Source organism: Oncorhynchus mykiss, chromosome 1 (genome assembly GCF_057628025.1).
Source record: "Oncorhynchus mykiss isolate SJ-2025 chromosome 1, ASM5762802v1, whole genome shotgun sequence".
Lineage (NCBI taxonomy): Eukaryota > Metazoa > Chordata > Actinopteri > Salmoniformes > Salmonidae > Oncorhynchus > Oncorhynchus mykiss.
In genome coordinates, this window is record NC_143022.1 from 54,782,636 (window position 1) to 54,799,497 (window position 16,862).

Consider the following 16,862-nt stretch of genomic DNA (forward strand, 5'->3'; position numbering starts at 1 on the left):
GAAGCACTTGACCCTCGGCCCGACCCTCAATGGTAGAGTAATTAACTTTAGTAGACATAATTTCCGTAGCTTATAGCCCTCAAGGTCTGCTTGTCCTCTCTTCTCTCCTCTCTTCTCTTTAATGCATAAAATGTTCTAAACTCCGCAGAAACAGAAACGTCCCCTTTTCAGGACCCTGTCTTTCAAAGATAATTTGTAAAAATCCAAATAACTTCACAGATCTTCATTGTAAAGGGTTTAAAACCGTTTCCCATGCTTGTTCAAAGAACCATAAACAATTAATGAACATGCACCTGTGGAACGGTCGTCAAGACACAATTCACAGACGGTAGGCAATTAAGGTCACAGTTATGAAAACCTAGGACACTGAAGAGGCCTTTCTACTGACTCTGAAAAACACCAAAAGAAAGATGCCCAGGGTCCCTGCTCATCTGTGTGAACGTGACTTAGGCATGCTGCAAGGAGGCATGAGGACTGCAGATGTGGCCAGGGCAATAAATTGCAATCTCCGTACTGTGAGACACCTGAGACAGCGCCACAGGGAGACATGATGGACAGCTGATCGTCCTCGCAATGACAGACCATGTGTAACAACACCTGCACAGGATCGGTACATCCGAACATCACACCTGTGGGACAGGTACAGGATAGCAACACCAACTGCCTGAGTTACACCAGCAACGCACAATCCCTCCATCAGTGCTCAGACTGTCTGAGAGAGGCTGGACTGAGGGCTTGTAGGCCTGTTGTAAAGCAGGTCCTCACCAGACATCACCGGCAACAACGTTGATGGACCAGACAGGACTGGCAAAAAAGTGCTCTTCACTGACGAGTCGCGGTTTTGTCTCACCAGGGGTGATGGACGGATTCGCGTTTATCGACGAAGGAATGAGCGTTACACCGAGGCCTGTACTCTGGAGCGGGATCGATTTGGAGGTGGGGGGTCCGTCATGGTCTGGAGCGGTGTGTCACAGCATCATTGCAGGCAATCTCAATGCTGTGCGTTACAGGGAAGACATCCTCCTCCGTCATGTGGTACTGTTCATTCTGTGCGTGATTTCCTGCAGGACAGGAATGTCAGTGTCCTGGGACCTGTTGGATCAGAGGGTGAGGGCAAGGGCCATTCCCCCCAGAAATGTCTGGGAACTTGCAGGTGCCTTGGTGTAAGAGTAGGGTAACATCTCACAGCAAGAACGGGCAAATCTGGTGCAGTCCATGAGGAGGAAATGCACTGCAGTACTTAATGCAGCTCGTGGCCACACCAGATACTGACTGTTACTGTTGATTTTGACCCCCCCCCCCTTTGTTCAGGGACACATTATTCCATGTCTGTTAGTCACATGTCTGTGGAACTTGTTCATTTTATGTCTCAGTTGTTGAATCTTGTTATGTTCGTACAAATATTTACACATATTAAGTTTGCTGAAAATAAACGCAGTTGACAGTGAGAGAACGTTTATGAGTGCCTAAAATCACTTTATTTCTCTGAAATACCACATACACACTTATTAGCGCATCATGTATCTCTTCCTGTACATGTTGTAACCTAGGCTATGACTGGGGCCCTGTTCAGGGCCCCCGGGCTGCCCGCCTACCCCCCTCCCCTACCATGTGCCCTTCTTCATGCATCCCACCGTGACCACTTCACAGCTGCCCAGGGACAGCAGGGACAGGGAGCGCCTTCCCAGTCATCCTCAGCGACAGCCCGGCCTGGCTGCAGGAGACAGGACTACCGGAAGGCTCTCCCCAGTCCAGTGTAAGCAGAACACTGAGCATGGACTTGGTTACTGGTACAGTTACTAGTACTGGTCTGAAACTGGCTGGCCTTAACTAATTATGTCTAAGATGTTGCAGATAGCAGCTATTTTGAAGGCTTTTACTTGCAATTATCGTAATATGATGTTGGATTAGCTACTTTAGTTGAATGCACTTATTGTGAGTCTCACTGGTTACGAGTGTCTGCTAAAAACATGTTCTTCTTCTGAACAGGGAGAGGGCCGCATTCCTATACTGCCCCTGCCAGTATGCAACTCAGATCCAACCGGTGAGAAAAACACAACATAAACTAGATTTCCATACAACCTTTTTATTGGAGTAAAGTACAATGTCGGATAAAAAAATAAATGACAGGCCTGAGGGAAACAGAAAATGTGTGTGGAAACTTTCCAAATTTGGACAAAACTAAACATACTAGACAAGGTGTCGGTAAAATGTATTATTAGAGAAATGTCCATAGAAACGCTTTTAAGCGCAAATATTGATATAATAACCATCATAACAAAGTAAACTTGGTGTCACGCGATGACATACTGTGTGGTGGTCCTCCCACAAACACTCGTTGTTACAGCATACAGTTTATTAGGCTACAGATTAAATACATTATGATGAATTTAACAGGGTGGTGAAAGTCGAGGGTCTTATTCTGGTGACTTGATCATCTTATTCATTTGTCCATAATTATCGCATGTGCCAATACCAGAGTGGGCACACTCGCTATATAATGCAACATTCTTTATGAGAAAACCACCAGTAGAGTTTTAAATGCCATGGAGAGAAACAATTCCGGTAAATGGGAATTTAACCGCAAAAGGTGTTTTTATGTGCACTACGTCATCACGCACAGCATTTTATCCCCAACAAGTTAATTTGATGGAACCATCTCTGGTGGGAAAATGTGTCTATTATTCTTTGCCGATTTTAGAATATTTGCTTGAAAATCTGTCGCCAATTGGATGGAAACCTAGCTACTGACTAGATATTGATCATTATGCTGTAGATATGGATAGATGTACAAACAGACAGATGGTGTACCTAAACATACAATATGGTAGACATTATAGATCCGTTGAAATCACACACTGACTAAATCAATGTAGTGTCACAGATGTGTGTGTTTGCGTATGTGTGTGTGTGTGTGTGTGTGTGTGTATGTGTGAGTCCATACTGTGTGTGTGTGTGTGTAGTCAGGGGAAGTGCAGCACAGCTCAGTATACAAAACATTAAGAATGCCTGCTTTTTCCATGACATAGACTGATCAGGTGAATCCAGGTGAAAGCTATGATCCCTTATTGATGTCACTTGTTAAATCCACTTAAATCAGTGTAGATGAAGGGGAAGTGACCGGTTAAAGAAGGATTTTTAAGCCTTGAGACAATTGAAACATGGATTGTGTGTGTGTGCCATTCAGAGGGTGAATGGGCAAGACAAAAAATGTAAGTGCCATTGAACGGAGTATGGTAGTAGGTGCAAGATTTGTCAAGAACGGAGTATGGTAGTAGGCGCACCGGTTTGTCAAGAACATGGACATGCCCTGTCAAATTTAGGCTGTTCTGAGGGCAAAAGGGGTTCCGACTCAATATTAGGAAGGGGTTTCTAATGTTTTGTACACTCAGTGTATTATATTACATTACTCTAAAACATTTCTAGGATGCCCAACATCTTTCCCTCTTAGGTGCATAGCCAACATTGGACCTGACTTCAACTTTCCCAAAAATACTGTGCTGCAGGATGACACGCACTCTAAAGTGCAGTCATGCAGAGGAAAAAAAACGTTAGGACCTTGTAATGTCTTAACACTTAGTACTTATTTATATAATAAGAAAGACTCTGAATACAAGCAATTGAACTGGAGCTTCACATTTACTCAAATGAGTTAGTGCCAGAATAACGTAGAACAACACTGTGCATGACCAAGGGTGCTCCATCCTTAAAGGGGACATCAGTAATTAACAGAACATAACAGACCTTTTAAAATTTGTTTGTATTTTTTGCGTATTTTAGTTTTTTTCCCTCCAAATAAAATTTTCTCTGATGAGTTTTTCCAGGTTTCTCACACTTTTTTAATAGAAAAACAACGTTAGTTTTAAACTGCATCAGGTGATGCTTAGATTTTTTTTGTGCAGTTACCCTTTAATTCAGAGCACCTGCACTGTTTTTCGGTTAGCGGTGTTTCTGTAGCGAAGTAAGTGCACGTGATGGAGATCGCAAATCAAATGCTTGTCATGCCAAATAGTGTCCCCTTGACAAAAAGTGCCCCCACCCCCCAGCGTCACAATGTGATTCTGTAAACTATTAGCGTCCATCAGCTATCTCAACGGTGTGATGACCTAATGTGTAGAATTTTGGAAATCATTACAGCCTAAATTCTGTTATTTTCATCCCAGCTATACAAACAAAGCTGATTTCCACAGATCATTTTGCTGTTTGAACGAGTTTTGTTTTGCTAAAAATATTGAAATATTAAATGATAATTTCTACAACATGAAATCAATGTCTTGAATGTTGCTACGTTTCAGAAATGACAAAGAAAACCTCTGCTTGGCACATTGCTACTTACCTTGCAGATCACAAAGTCAGCTAATTTCCACTCAATTCATTTGCAAATACGGTCGATTCATACACTGGCTTGTCCGGTTGGCATGTTTTTATTTTTTAACTGCTCTTCCCTTATCTACACTGAAATAATATTAATTCAGTCTTCCTCTATTATGATTTTTTTTAAGTGTCTGTCTCGCATAGCTCATTAGTACACCCATGTGGTTGAATATAATCTAGGCTCTCTATTGTAGGTCCTAGGAAACTAAATACAATCAAGGGATTCCTTACAATTTAGTCAGTACTTTGTTGAAGCACCTTTAGCAGAGATTACAGCTTCAAGTCTTCTTTGGTATGACGCTACAAGCTTGGCACACTTGGGGATTTTCTCCCATTCTTCTCTGCAGATCCTCTCAAGTTCTGTCAGGTTGGATGTGGAGAGTCACTGCGCAGCTATTTTCAGGTCTCTCCAGAGACTGGGCCACTCAAGGACATTCAGAGACTTGTCCAAAAGCCACTCCTGCGTTGTCTTGACTGTGTGTTTAGGGTCCTTGTCCTTTTGGAAAGGTGAACATTCACCCCAGTCTGAGGTCCTGAGGTCTCTGGAGTAGGTTTTTATCAAGAATCTCTCTGTACTTTGCTCTGTTCATCTTTCCCTCGATCCTGATTAGTCTCCCAGTCCCTGCCACTGAAAAACATCCCCACAGCATGATGCTGCCACCACCATGCTTCACCGTAGGGATGGTGCCAGGTTTCCTCCAGATGTGACTCTTGGCATTCAAGCCAAAGAGTTCAATCTTGGTTTCATAAGTTTTCCTTTTGGCAAACTCCAATCCAGCTGTCATGTGCCTTTTACTGAGGAGTGGCTTCCGTCTGGCCACTCTACCATAAAGGCCTGATTGATGGAGTGCTGCAGAGATGGTTGTCCTTCTGGAAGGTTCTCCCATCTCCAAAGAAGAACTCTGGAGCTCTGTCAGAGTGACCATCGGGTTCTTGGTAACCTCCCTGACTAAAGCCCTTCTCCCCCGATTGCTCAGTTTGGCCGGGTGGCCAGCTCTAGGAAGAGTCTAGGTGGTTCCAAACTTCTGCCACTTAAGAATGATGAAGCACAATGTGTTATTGGGGACCTTTAATGCTGCAGAAATGTTTTGGTACCCTTCCCCAGATCTGTGCCTCGTCACAATCCTGTTTCGGAGCTCTACAGATAATTCCTTCAACCTCATGGCTTGGTTTCTGCTCTGGCATGCACTGTCAACTGTTGGACCCCAAGTGTGGGACCTTGGGCTCCCGAGTGGAGCAGTGGTTTAAGGCACTGCATCTCAGTTGCTATAGGCATCACTACAGACCCTAGTTCGATTCCAGGCTGTATCACAACCGGCCGTGATTGGGAGTCCCATATGGCGGCACACAATTGGCCCAGCGTCGTGCAGGTTTTGCCAGGGTAGGCCATCATTGTAAAAAATAATTTGTTCTTAACTGGCTTGACCAGTTAAATCTAAATAAAAAAATATTGACAGGTGTGTGCCTTTTCAAATCATGTCCAATCAATTGAATTTACCATAGGTGGACTCCAATCAAGTTGTAGAAACATCTCAAGGATGATCAATGGAAACAGGATGCATCTGAGCTCGATTTCGAGTCTCATAGCAAAGGGTTTACAAAAATGTTTAAAAACCTGTTGTCAATTTGTCATTGTGAGGTATTGTGTGTAGATTGATGAGGAATTTGTTTAATTTAATCTATTTTATAATAAGGCTGTAACGTAACAAAATGTGGAAAAAGTCAAGGGGTCTGAATACTTTCCGAATGCACTGTATATTTATTGGAGGGCCAGAAAATAAATAAACAGAGGACAATCATTTTGACCTGGTCAAAAACCTCCACATGCTTCTCAGCCCATGGCTGAAGGTGGTACTCAAAGGTTTTCTGGTCTGGTTTGACAACTTCCAGCCCATCAGGTGGTTTCAGTGATCTGAAAATACCTTATACAGAAATACCAATAGACAAACAACAACACTAAGTAAATCACAAATTTGAAAGACTACAGTATATGCAATAATACATTATGTACAATTACATTGTTTATCGCAGTCAACAGCTGTGGCTCCCGTCCGTACAGCAGGCGATAGGGCGAGTACTCAGTGGAGGCCTGGACGCTGCTGTTGTGTGCAAAAATAATTACCTTCAGGTTGTCCTCCCACCGTTCCTGGTACCCGTCCAGGGACTTGCCCATGGCAGTCTTGAGGGTCTGGTTGGTCCATTCATCCAAACCTGGAATAGGGGGTAGGAAAGGGATATCTATTGACAATGTAAGATATTGAAATATGTTGCATGGAAAAACAAAATATTAGTGACAGAAAATAACCTACAACATCCGTACCTTGTTCCGGAGTTCACAACCTTGGTCACTCAAGATGACCTCAGGAGAACCATGTGTTGAAGATGTCCATCAGCTTGGAGTTGGCCTTGCCAGTCATATCCTTGATGGGTAGCATATAAAACTAAAATAAATGTTTGGGTCCAAGCACTCTTTTTAATGGGTTACAGGAGGGAATTTAGAGTTAAGCACATTCTCTTCTTTTACTGGCCTTAAAAATGTCTTAAGGATCGTACCCTTTTTTTTCAAATTCCGCCTAAAATGACCCAAATCAAATTGCTCAGGACCTGAAGCAAGGATATTAATATTCTTGATAACATTTGAAAGGAAACACTTTGAAGTTTGTGGATATGTAAAATGAATGTAGGAAAATATAACACATTAGATCTGGAAAAAGATAATACAAACACATTTTTTTGTGTTTTCAATTTTTTTTAAACGCAAGAGAAAGGTCAAATAATCAGATAGGAGTTCAGGTGCATTTAGATGTTGGCCACCAGATGGCAGCAGTGTGTGTGCAACGTTTCAGACTGATTCAGTGAAGCACTCCATTACTACACTATATTTTGAATCAAGTCCGCCAGGAGTTTTTCCAAATGAGCCGAATTGGTCAATTGATACATTTTCAAGTACATAACTATAGAGAACATACACACATGCTATGGTAATAACAATTTAAGTTTACACACTCCCAGGAATGTCATACATGATGGACAATTACCTTCCCTACAGAAAAGACACTAACCATCTCTGGGACCGTCAAGATGACAAATCAGAGCAAGATTACTGAATGTAAGTATATTATTTACCATCAGAGGTTAATGTATCAAACCAGTTGCCATGATAAAAGCGTTTTGTCTCCTCAAACAATAGCATGGTATTTTTTCACTGTAATAGCTACTGTAAAATGGACAGTGCAGTTAGATTAACAATAATTTAAGCTTTCTGCCCATATAAGACATGTCTATGTCCTGGAAAGTTTGCTGTTACGTCATTCTAGTCACATTAGCGCATGTTAGCTACAACTGTCCCGGTTTCGGGACACCGACCCTGTAAATGTTAATGGTTATTTCCTCTACCGACTTGGTAAAATCTGTCACCGTCAAATACAAGCTGTTGCGATTCCTGGATTTTGTGAAGGGTCCGATGGGGTCCACACCTAACATTTAAAGTGTTTGAGAGAGGATTACTTCATACTCGTATTTACCATACCTTATGCAGATGTTTTTATTTGTAAAGATACTATACACACACACACACTATAATAATGCTGTCCTCCCCTCAGCAGCCTCCACTAAACTATATGTATAGCTAGCAACTAGCTAACGTTAGATGAGAATAGTTGTTGAAAAAATGGTTATGTAGCTAAATCTGTCCAGTTATCTAATTGAAGCTAACTGCTTAACATTACCCTGAATTGTGAATTTCTCTGAATGTTGCGCCTCTTGCCGAGATTAGTGATCTCTTCATAGTACTTCGCCTGGATGGAAAGATAAAAGAAAATCTCATTTAGGTATGCCTTTGAAGTGCAAGCTACATACAAACAGAAATGTGCAATAACAGTTACAGTAGCTTGCTTGTTAGCTAACGTAAACTCACCCAATTCCGTACAAATGTGCGTAACCGCAACATTCAAACGAGGCTACAAAGAAAACTAATGGGACTGTAGCGACTGTGTTGACTTCGTGAACTACGTTTATATTCAAGCAGTGATCGACATGGTAACGGATCTATAGTATTGGAGAAAAGTTGAAAAAACTGACCCTCCGTTACATCGTGACGTGTCAAGTCGTAACGTACAGCACGCATAAAGCAACTATATCTGTTTTACAATCTCTCTCCACCAGGTGTAGCACTTCTCTCATCCTTTAAAAACAAGAAATGGACAGTGACGGGGTAAGAGGGGGATACCTAGTCATTTTTTGCGTCATTCATTGCATGCGATCATCATTCTCAAAGCTGCTGTTTACTTCTAAGATCACTTTAGCACCGCCCTAAAAACCCGATTCAAATTCGACACTAACCTTCAAATAGGTATGTAATGACACATTATATAAATTATTTATAGTGTTTTATTTACATTTTATAGGTGATAAGTTGGACAGATCGAGCAATTTTCCCACACAACATCTCTCCTTCTCACTATCACGCATTAGTTTTGCTTCCCCACCCGCCATTTAAAAAAAAGACCCGACTGTAACGTTTGTCGCCGGAAGGAGACCAAGGTGCAGCGTGGTAAGTGTTCATGATTCTTTAATTACTCAGAACACCAAACAAAAACAACAAAAGAATAACGAACGTCACGTTCTGCAGGCTTCACAGAGCTAACAAAAAACAAGATTCCACAAACACCAAAAGGAGAATGACAACTTATATGTGATCCCCAATCAGAGACAACGATAAACAGCTGCCTCTGATTGGGAACCACACCCGGCAAAAAACAAAGAAATAGAAAACATTGAAATAAAGAAACTAGAATGCCCACCCTAGTCACACCCTGGCCTAACCAGGGTAGGCAATAGAGAATAAAAGCCTCTCTATGGCCAGGCCGACGGTGGTCATTGCCTTCTTGAATCATGCAGAAACGGACAGCGTGGGGGTCATGTAATTGATTCTGTTGGAAAGGTGAGAAATTGTGCTTTACAATGGTATTGACATTACAGTTGATCTGGAAGTATTACGTTTTTGGGGCGCTAAAATAAGGTCAATTGTACGAACCAAGGCGATGTACAAAAGTGAGTGAGTTTATGTTAGCTAGCTAACATTAGCTAAATAAAACTGTCTGGCTAGCTGACTAGGCATGCTGAGGTATGGAAGTAACGTTACAGTAGCTAGCAACGTCAATCTTTAAAAATATCTTATTGTTAAATAGGAATAAATAATATATGTACTTAAGGCAAATACATGGTAAAGAAAGTGTTATCTTTCCAGTCTTTTCAGTTATCTGAAGCAGCAGGTAGTCAGCCGGTTTCACCCTCAAAAACACTGTGAAATAGAACTAGAACTGTCCGCCTCCTCCTTCATTCGCGACCACTATGAAGTAAAATAGAGCCAAGCAACCAGCATAGCAACGGACGCTTTGGTTCATTACGTAATCCGTTCAGAATGTTGCAGGTTCTAGCAACAGCCCTAGCAACAGAAGCTAGAACTCATCAAATCCCATTGTTACGTAGAGGGGGGGGACACTATTTGGCATGACAGGCATAGCACCGCACGGTATGGCTCGTTACATTGTTGTGTGCGTGTTTGTTTACTGAGGAACATGTAAGCCACTTTCAATTTCCTTATGTAGTGGGCAAGATAAATGTTTCAATTTCCTTGTCTTTCATCAAGATAAATGTTTATGGTGCAACGTCATCCCCAGGCTATTGTGCACACAGCACATGTAATTGTCACTAATTAACCCAGCCACAAAGTAATAATTATGGCTAAACACCTCCCATTTACACAATTTATCTTCTTAAAATTTGATTTTAAACCTAACCCGGAACTCTAACCTTAAATTTTGATCGAAAAAGCACATTTTAGTTTTAATTAATTTTTACGATTTAGCCAATTTGACTTTGTGGCTGAGCTATCTAGTGGACTCCCCCGATCATACTTCGACCTAGTGGGTTATGTCACATTCTACATTGGTCATTATGTCACAGTTATGTAACATTCATGAACCCTTTGTAAAGCATAACATATGGCTATAGATGCTTAGTAACATTTATGTAGTGCTTATAAAAGGCACTATGAAGGCTTTATGAAGGCTTTCTAAGCCAAATGTAATTTAAAGCGAGACCGGTTAGGGTCAAGGTTTTTAAATAACTTTTTCTTTAATAAGAAATAATAACACTTAGTTTATTTAGGCTTAACTTTTTTGAACTCGAACCACAAATAGGATAAATGTAAATTCATTTCCTTAGGCATTAATCATGCAAACCTATTCGTTTTTTATTGTGACATGGCCTCAGTGAGATTCCAACCTATAATTTTCTGTTGTTTATCCATTAAATTAGTCCACTTCGCCACCAGGAAGGAGCTAGCGTTCCATGATTTTTCATACATGCAAAGCTGTAAATTTTAGTCTATTCAAATAGACCCCATTTCAAAGTAAACAAGCACTCATTAAGTTTAGGTGCGGCCAATTAGTGGGTGTGGCCAACACACCTGAACACACTTAATGGATTTCCCCTTTTGAGTTGTCTCACTGAATTCTTCTTACTCTTTCAAATGACTGCTCAACTTGTTGACTGCTCAACTTGTTGACTGCTTGATCCACACAGCAGACATTGTGGGCTAGGTTAGGGATGCTGTGTTGCACGTGTAGCGCTACATTTTACGTGGCGTCATTACATCATGTACCTACGTTAGATTGGTATGCACGTCAGCTTTGACATCGGTTTTTAGCATCGCCGTTAAACTAGACATCGCGCCGATACCGATGTTGGCATTTTTAGCTAATATCAGCCGATTCCGATATGTTCACCGATATATCATGCATCCCTAATAGAGAGACCTTTGTTGATGCTGAGAATGGAATGTATACATTTTTAAATAACATTCTTAAAACGTTCTCTTTTGGTTTTTATGGAAAGTTTTAACGTTCTTGGAACAATTTGAGAATGTGACTTTAAATAGGACCATGAGTAAACCTGTAGGATATGTTATCTTGAAGTACTGAAATTCCTAGAGAAGATTGTTGTATCTTAACGTTCTTGGAACAATTTCAGAGCATTCCCAATGTCAAACCAGTTGGAGAACATTCCTAGAATTAAATGTAACCATGTTTGAACTATAAGGAAACGTTCTGTTAAAGTAATGAAATACCAACAAAATATAGTTTTTTAAGTTCCTTAAATTTGCTGAGAATGTTCCAACGCCAAGCAACTGTTTTGCACCATTCCCAGAAAGTTGTGGGAAGGTTGTATGCAAAATAACCATAGGTCAACCACGCTCTCACCAAGCTCTAAGAAACTAATGGTTCTCAGAATGTTATATGCTAATGTGACCTTCCTGGTCCCGTCCCTCAAGTCAGTGAGTCAACACAGGAAGGAGCAATGGATGAATAGTGCATTTATTTCCAAAGCTGCAATCATTACTCGACAGGATATAAATAGCACTCCCACAGCAAATCTCCATAAATCTGCTGTCTGACATACTAACAACAATAAAAAAAACTATCAATGTCTATCAAAGTCATTGTGATTGTATAGTGGATAACAATTTCCAATCATTCTTAATTTAATACAAATAAATACATTGTTTCCATGTGCAATCTGATATTTATAACATCAGAATAAACTATAATCTATTTTATTATTCAAAATATATTAAATTATCCCGAAATTACTCAATGTCACACTCTCGTGGCGAAGAAATATAATACACCTGGAATGTACCACATATTTTCCTAAACTAACAAAACCAGGCTAATACGCTGGCTGGTGCTTATGAGTTTATAAAACATATTCTTTACACATGTCATAAATTACCTGCAATGATGGGACACACACAGTATAGATGAATGCTCATTCGTCGACGGGGTATAAATAGCACTCCTAAAGAACAAGCATTTTTGAGTTAGCTACCAACTTCAGAGGGAACTTTATTTAGCTAGCATAAAATCCACATGGAAAACTGAGATTCGGCAAATAACGTTTAAAGAGTGGCTTATTAGACGCCAAACCAACAACAGTTGCTACTAATAACATAAATTGCTAATGTACGGTGTAAAATGTGGATTTTATGATGTAATGTCAACTTTTTACATTTCTATCCCGGGACCATTCAATTTTCAATTTACCCACAGCAATTCTACATAAATCTGCTATGGATCACCCAGAATCCCAAACCTTTATCACAGAGTGTGTTAGACAATGTAAACACACTATTCTACCAGGAGGTGGCATAATACCCATTTTTATGCAGGAATTTAACAATGTAATTACACTTACACTAGCTGGGGAATTCAATAGTCCCAGATCTCGTTGTGTTCATAAAAAACATCTGAAAATCAATCATAAATCATTGAAATGTTTTTTGGGGGAAAAAGTTTTAATTCATTAATTGAAATAATGCTTTTCTTTTAATCCCTGATTGTTTGAACACAATGGAATTTCAATTCTATTTTTTTTTATGTCTTAAATGACAAAGTACAGAATATCAGACAACAGACAATAAAACAATTTTAACATTAAAACAATAACATTTTACTCGCTTTTTATCCTTCATACAGTACATGTCAATCTGTTCCTGCAAGAATGAAACACAAAAAGAAGAAGTGGAAAGTAACTGTACAAACTAAAATAAACAGATCGGTTAAACACCAACACAAAAAGACTGCATCAGGAACCTCACCGATGAGTGTGAGCTAATGTACTGCACTGCAATGTAATGTGCTGTATTCATATTCAGACTGTATCAACATCACCCAATAATACGCACACCATATTTCGTCCTGGGTGGCGAGATTAGGCTTTCCACCATCTCAAAGCAAAGCCAGCTCCCCTCGTGACCAGTGTGTCTACATAGTCTCTGTAGTGATGCTGACAACCTGCGGCTGCACCCTATTCCTGTTGCAGTTAAACAACCAGGCACTCCTGCGGTGGCGGTACCTCTTGGACAGCAGCACATAGAGCACGGGGTTAACACAGGGATGGAGGTACTGGAGCACGGTGCAGATGAAGTAGAACATCTCCCAGGACTGGCCGTGGCGGTAGAGCCCAAGGTACACACACAGCTCCAGGATGTACCTAATAATGAAGACGAGTCAGGAGAAGAGGTATAAACAAGAACAAGTGTTATAATTTCCCCTAACGTATACAATAAAGTCGTCATCATCTTCCTCATCCTCTTCATCATCGTCATCATACCCGGGAAGCCAGCAGATGGAGAAGGTCCCGGCCGCCAGGAACACCATAAAGGAGGCTCGGCGTGTGTTGCGGGCACTGGCCACAGACATGACTGGGCTCTTGTGGAGGAAGCAGGCCAACCGGACGTAGTTGAAGGCGATCACCAGCATAGGGACGAAGTAGTAGAGCATGAACTGGCTGAGGACCACCTGATGGAGGGATGGATGAATGGATTCAAAATGTTGTGTTTTCTCACATCAATTGGACACCATTTTCTTTCAGCGAATGAAAGTAACTGTCTTTTATTTTATTTTTTTACAGACCTGGTTACTTCCAGTGACATTATTTTAACTAAACATAATAGCTTTTGTTACACATTGTGTGCATCTCAAATGGCACCCTATTCCCTCTAGTACACCAGGTCAAAAGATGTGCACTATATAGCAAACAGAGTACAATTTCAGACCAAGCCATTGTTACCTGATAGTGGTGTTCCTGTATGGTGGGCAGGCAGAATGAAAAATTACCCAAGCCGGGGCTCAGGCTCTCCTTGGTGGCGAAGATCCTCAGAGGCAAGCTGATGAAGAAGGCTGATGCCCAGACCAAGACGAACATCAGGACCACCAGGTCCATGGTAGGAGGGTGGTAGGGGTTGGTGATGATCATGGCGCGTGTCATGGACACGGCACACAGGCTGTAGGTGCTGGCTGCCAGGGAGAAGGCCAGAAAGAACTGGTACACCTTGCAGGAGGTGTCCCCCAGCGGCCACGAGTAGCTGAAGAAGACGATAGGAGATGATGAAAGATTATAAGATTGTCACAGAGAGATGGTAATCCTACTTCTGCTTTTATACCAAATACTCAGAGACAAACACAGCGCTCATATCCCACAAGATTCTTCTGTTTGCCAAACATGGGGTTTGATCTGCTGGCAACCCTCCAGGTCCAGTGGCCCCTCTAACCTCTATGGCTATTGGCTAGGCTACCTGACAGTTGAGTAAACTAGCACAACTGAATCAACTAGTCAAGGGCGTGATCATTCGCCTACAAGGTGAATCAGATGTGCTAGGTCTTTAATAACTTAGATAAAATTCATGGCACAGATAGGGGTCCCCGAGAAGAGGTTTGCTACCTGACAATGGAGTGCAAGGTGAATGGTATCAGCAACAGGGTGAGGAAGTCTTCCAGGGCCATGGCTCTAACCTCTAACCTACCTGACAGCAGAGTGCAAGGTGAAGGGGATGACCAGCAGGATGAGGAAGTCTGCCAGAGCCAGGATCTCTGATCTCTAACCTCTAACCTAACTGACAGCAGAGTGAAGGGGATGAGCAGCAGGGTGAGGAAGTCTGCCAGGGCCATGATCTCTAATTTCTAACCTCTAACCTACCTGATGGCGGAGTGCAGGGTGAAGGGGATGAGCAGCAGGGTGAGGAAGTCTGCCAGAGCCAGGATCTCTGATCTCTAACCTCTAACCTACCTGACGGCAGAGTGCAGAGTGAAGGGGATGAGCAGCAGGGTGAGGAAGTCTGCCAGAGCCAGGATCTCTGATCTCTAACCTCTAACCTACCTGATGGCGGAGTGCAGGGTGAAGGGGATGAGCAGCAGGGTGAGGAAGTCTGCCAGAGCCATGCTGAGCAGCAGGATGTCCAGACAGTTCTTCCTCAGGGTGTTGTACTTGGCGAACAGAGAGAACACCAGTAGGTTGGCACAGAAACCGATGCCCAGGATCACCCCGCAGGTACAGGCAAAGATCAGGGAAAACATGTTGGGGACAGCCTGTTGTGTGATCAAAGATGTAGATATAATCTCAATCTCAAAACGGTTAGATAATCTCAGTTCTTGGAAACGTTTCAATATAGTTTAATTTATATCAAAATTGCCAATCCACTTTTTATCAGTGGAGGCTTTTTAGGGGAGGAAGGGGAGGACCGTCCTACTCAGGGAATTTCATAAAAATACAAATAGTGAAACATAAAATATATTCAAATGTCACCAAATAACTGATTAAAACACACTGTTTTGCAATGAAGGTCTACAGTAGCCTCAACAACACCCTCTAGGGTAGCACCATGGTGTAGCCGGAGGACAGCTATTTTCCATCCTCCTCTGGGTACATTGACTTCGATACAAAACCTAGGAGGCTCATGGTTTTCACCCCTTCCATAGACTTGCACAGTATTTATGGTGACCTCCGGAGAACGTCCTCAAAACTCTTGCAATATGAACTGAGCACATCCAATAAAAGAATCAGAGACTGAATCTTGTACTGAAAGCATAAGCCACAGCTAGCTAGCACTGCAGTGCATGATGTGTGGTGAGTAGCTGACTCAAAGAGAGAGAAAGACAATAGTTGAACCCTTTTGAACAAATTCATTTCTTGAAAAATGAAGGAGAACCAGCAGAGAGAGCGAGAGAGAAAGAGCTAATTATTTTCTTAGTTTACCTTTCACTTAGCTAATGCAGCTAAATTAGCCTACTCAACAACCTGACTCAGAGAGGAATGCTATTTATGTTAGCTAGTTAGCTAACTGGCTAAGGCTATCCAACACTGCAACTCTTCCAACTGTTAAACTGCTTGCTGTACACTGTACTCTGTGATTGTACACATGGATTGGATTGTGGGTTCACTAACTCATTAGTTCTAGTTTGTTGACTATAACGTTAATACGGTGACAATGAAGTAGGCTGTGTAGTGGTTAGAGGTTATGATATGAAGGTTTGGCTTAGAGTTTTTTTGCGCCTGGTCACAGACTGCTGTTGTGTTTTGCTATGAATCCTACAAGCGAAGGGAAAAGGTGAGAGGTGGACAGCGCGTAGATGCGAGAAAGGAATTATACAACGAGCAAAGTGATGATGCTGTTTATGAAAGTGAACTGTGTGTGCGGGTGGTCAGGGTTGTATATATTTAGCCGATTCTGTTGCAAAACGTTTCTTTAACAGAAGCAAACAGAATGAAACGCGGAGGGAATTACCTAAATTTGTCCAATAGAAACTCTTGTTTTTCTTTTTGGACAAATTACTACACCCCAGATCAGCTAGATGCAGGCAAGAGTGTGCAAGGCGGTATTGAATCACGTTGATTACTTCAATTTGTCTTCGGCCTGTGCATTATAAACTTTCATTTGTAGGCTAGGTTGATGTTAAATTGAGCTGGGTGAATGGAATATGATTGACAGTAATAGAAATAAGGCCATACTCCCCCCCCCCCCCCCCCCCCCCAATCTTAAACGGCATTACCGCCACTGAGTTTTATATACATTACATACATATACATCAAGCTTGATCTAGATTTTATAACTACAAATAGCTAACAAAATTATAATTAGTGTTATT

At 41.5% G+C, this 16,862-nt stretch overlaps 1 protein-coding gene and 1 long non-coding RNA gene across 2 annotated transcripts; one reads left to right on the forward strand and one right to left on the reverse strand.

Annotated features, from left to right (window-relative positions):
* The first annotated feature begins 1,512 nt into the window (after window positions 1–1,512).
* LOC149985569 (uncharacterized) lies at window positions 1,513–4,266 on the forward strand. Its single transcript, XR_016495911.1, has 2 exons — window positions 1,513–1,756; window positions 1,990–4,266. It is a non-coding gene; the product is annotated as an uncharacterized LOC149985569 (long non-coding RNA).
* An 8,908-nt stretch (window positions 4,267–13,174) lies between these two features.
* On the reverse strand, window positions 13,175–15,299 carry LOC110532414 (galanin receptor 2b). The gene is made up of 4 exons (XM_036989674.2): window positions 15,097–15,299; window positions 14,011–14,305; window positions 13,552–13,739; window positions 13,175–13,431 (listed from the first exon to the last, which is right to left on the reverse strand). Exons 1-4 carry the CDS (start codon window positions 15,291–15,293, stop codon window positions 13,203–13,205), a joined length of 909 nt encoding a protein of 302 aa, XP_036845569.2. The 5' UTR covers window positions 15,294–15,299; the 3' UTR covers window positions 13,175–13,202.
* Window positions 15,300–16,862: the final 1,563 nt, after the last annotated feature.

What these genes read in the sequence shown, in the direction of transcription:
- LOC110532414 (XM_036989674.2), bottom strand. Translation starts at nt 15,293, where the DNA reads ATGTTTTCCCTGATCTTTGCCTGTACCTGCGGGGTGATCCTGGGCATC. An exon ending in ACCCTGCACTCCGCCATCAG is followed by an intron (nt 14,306 to 15,096) that starts GTAGGTTAGAGG and finishes CGTCTTCTTCAG; the next exon opens with CTACTCGTGGCCGCTGGGGG. An exon ending in TCCATCTGCTGGCTTCCCGG is followed by an intron (nt 13,432 to 13,551) that starts GTATGATGACGA and finishes CTTCATTATTAG; the next exon opens with GTACATCCTGGAGCTGTGTG.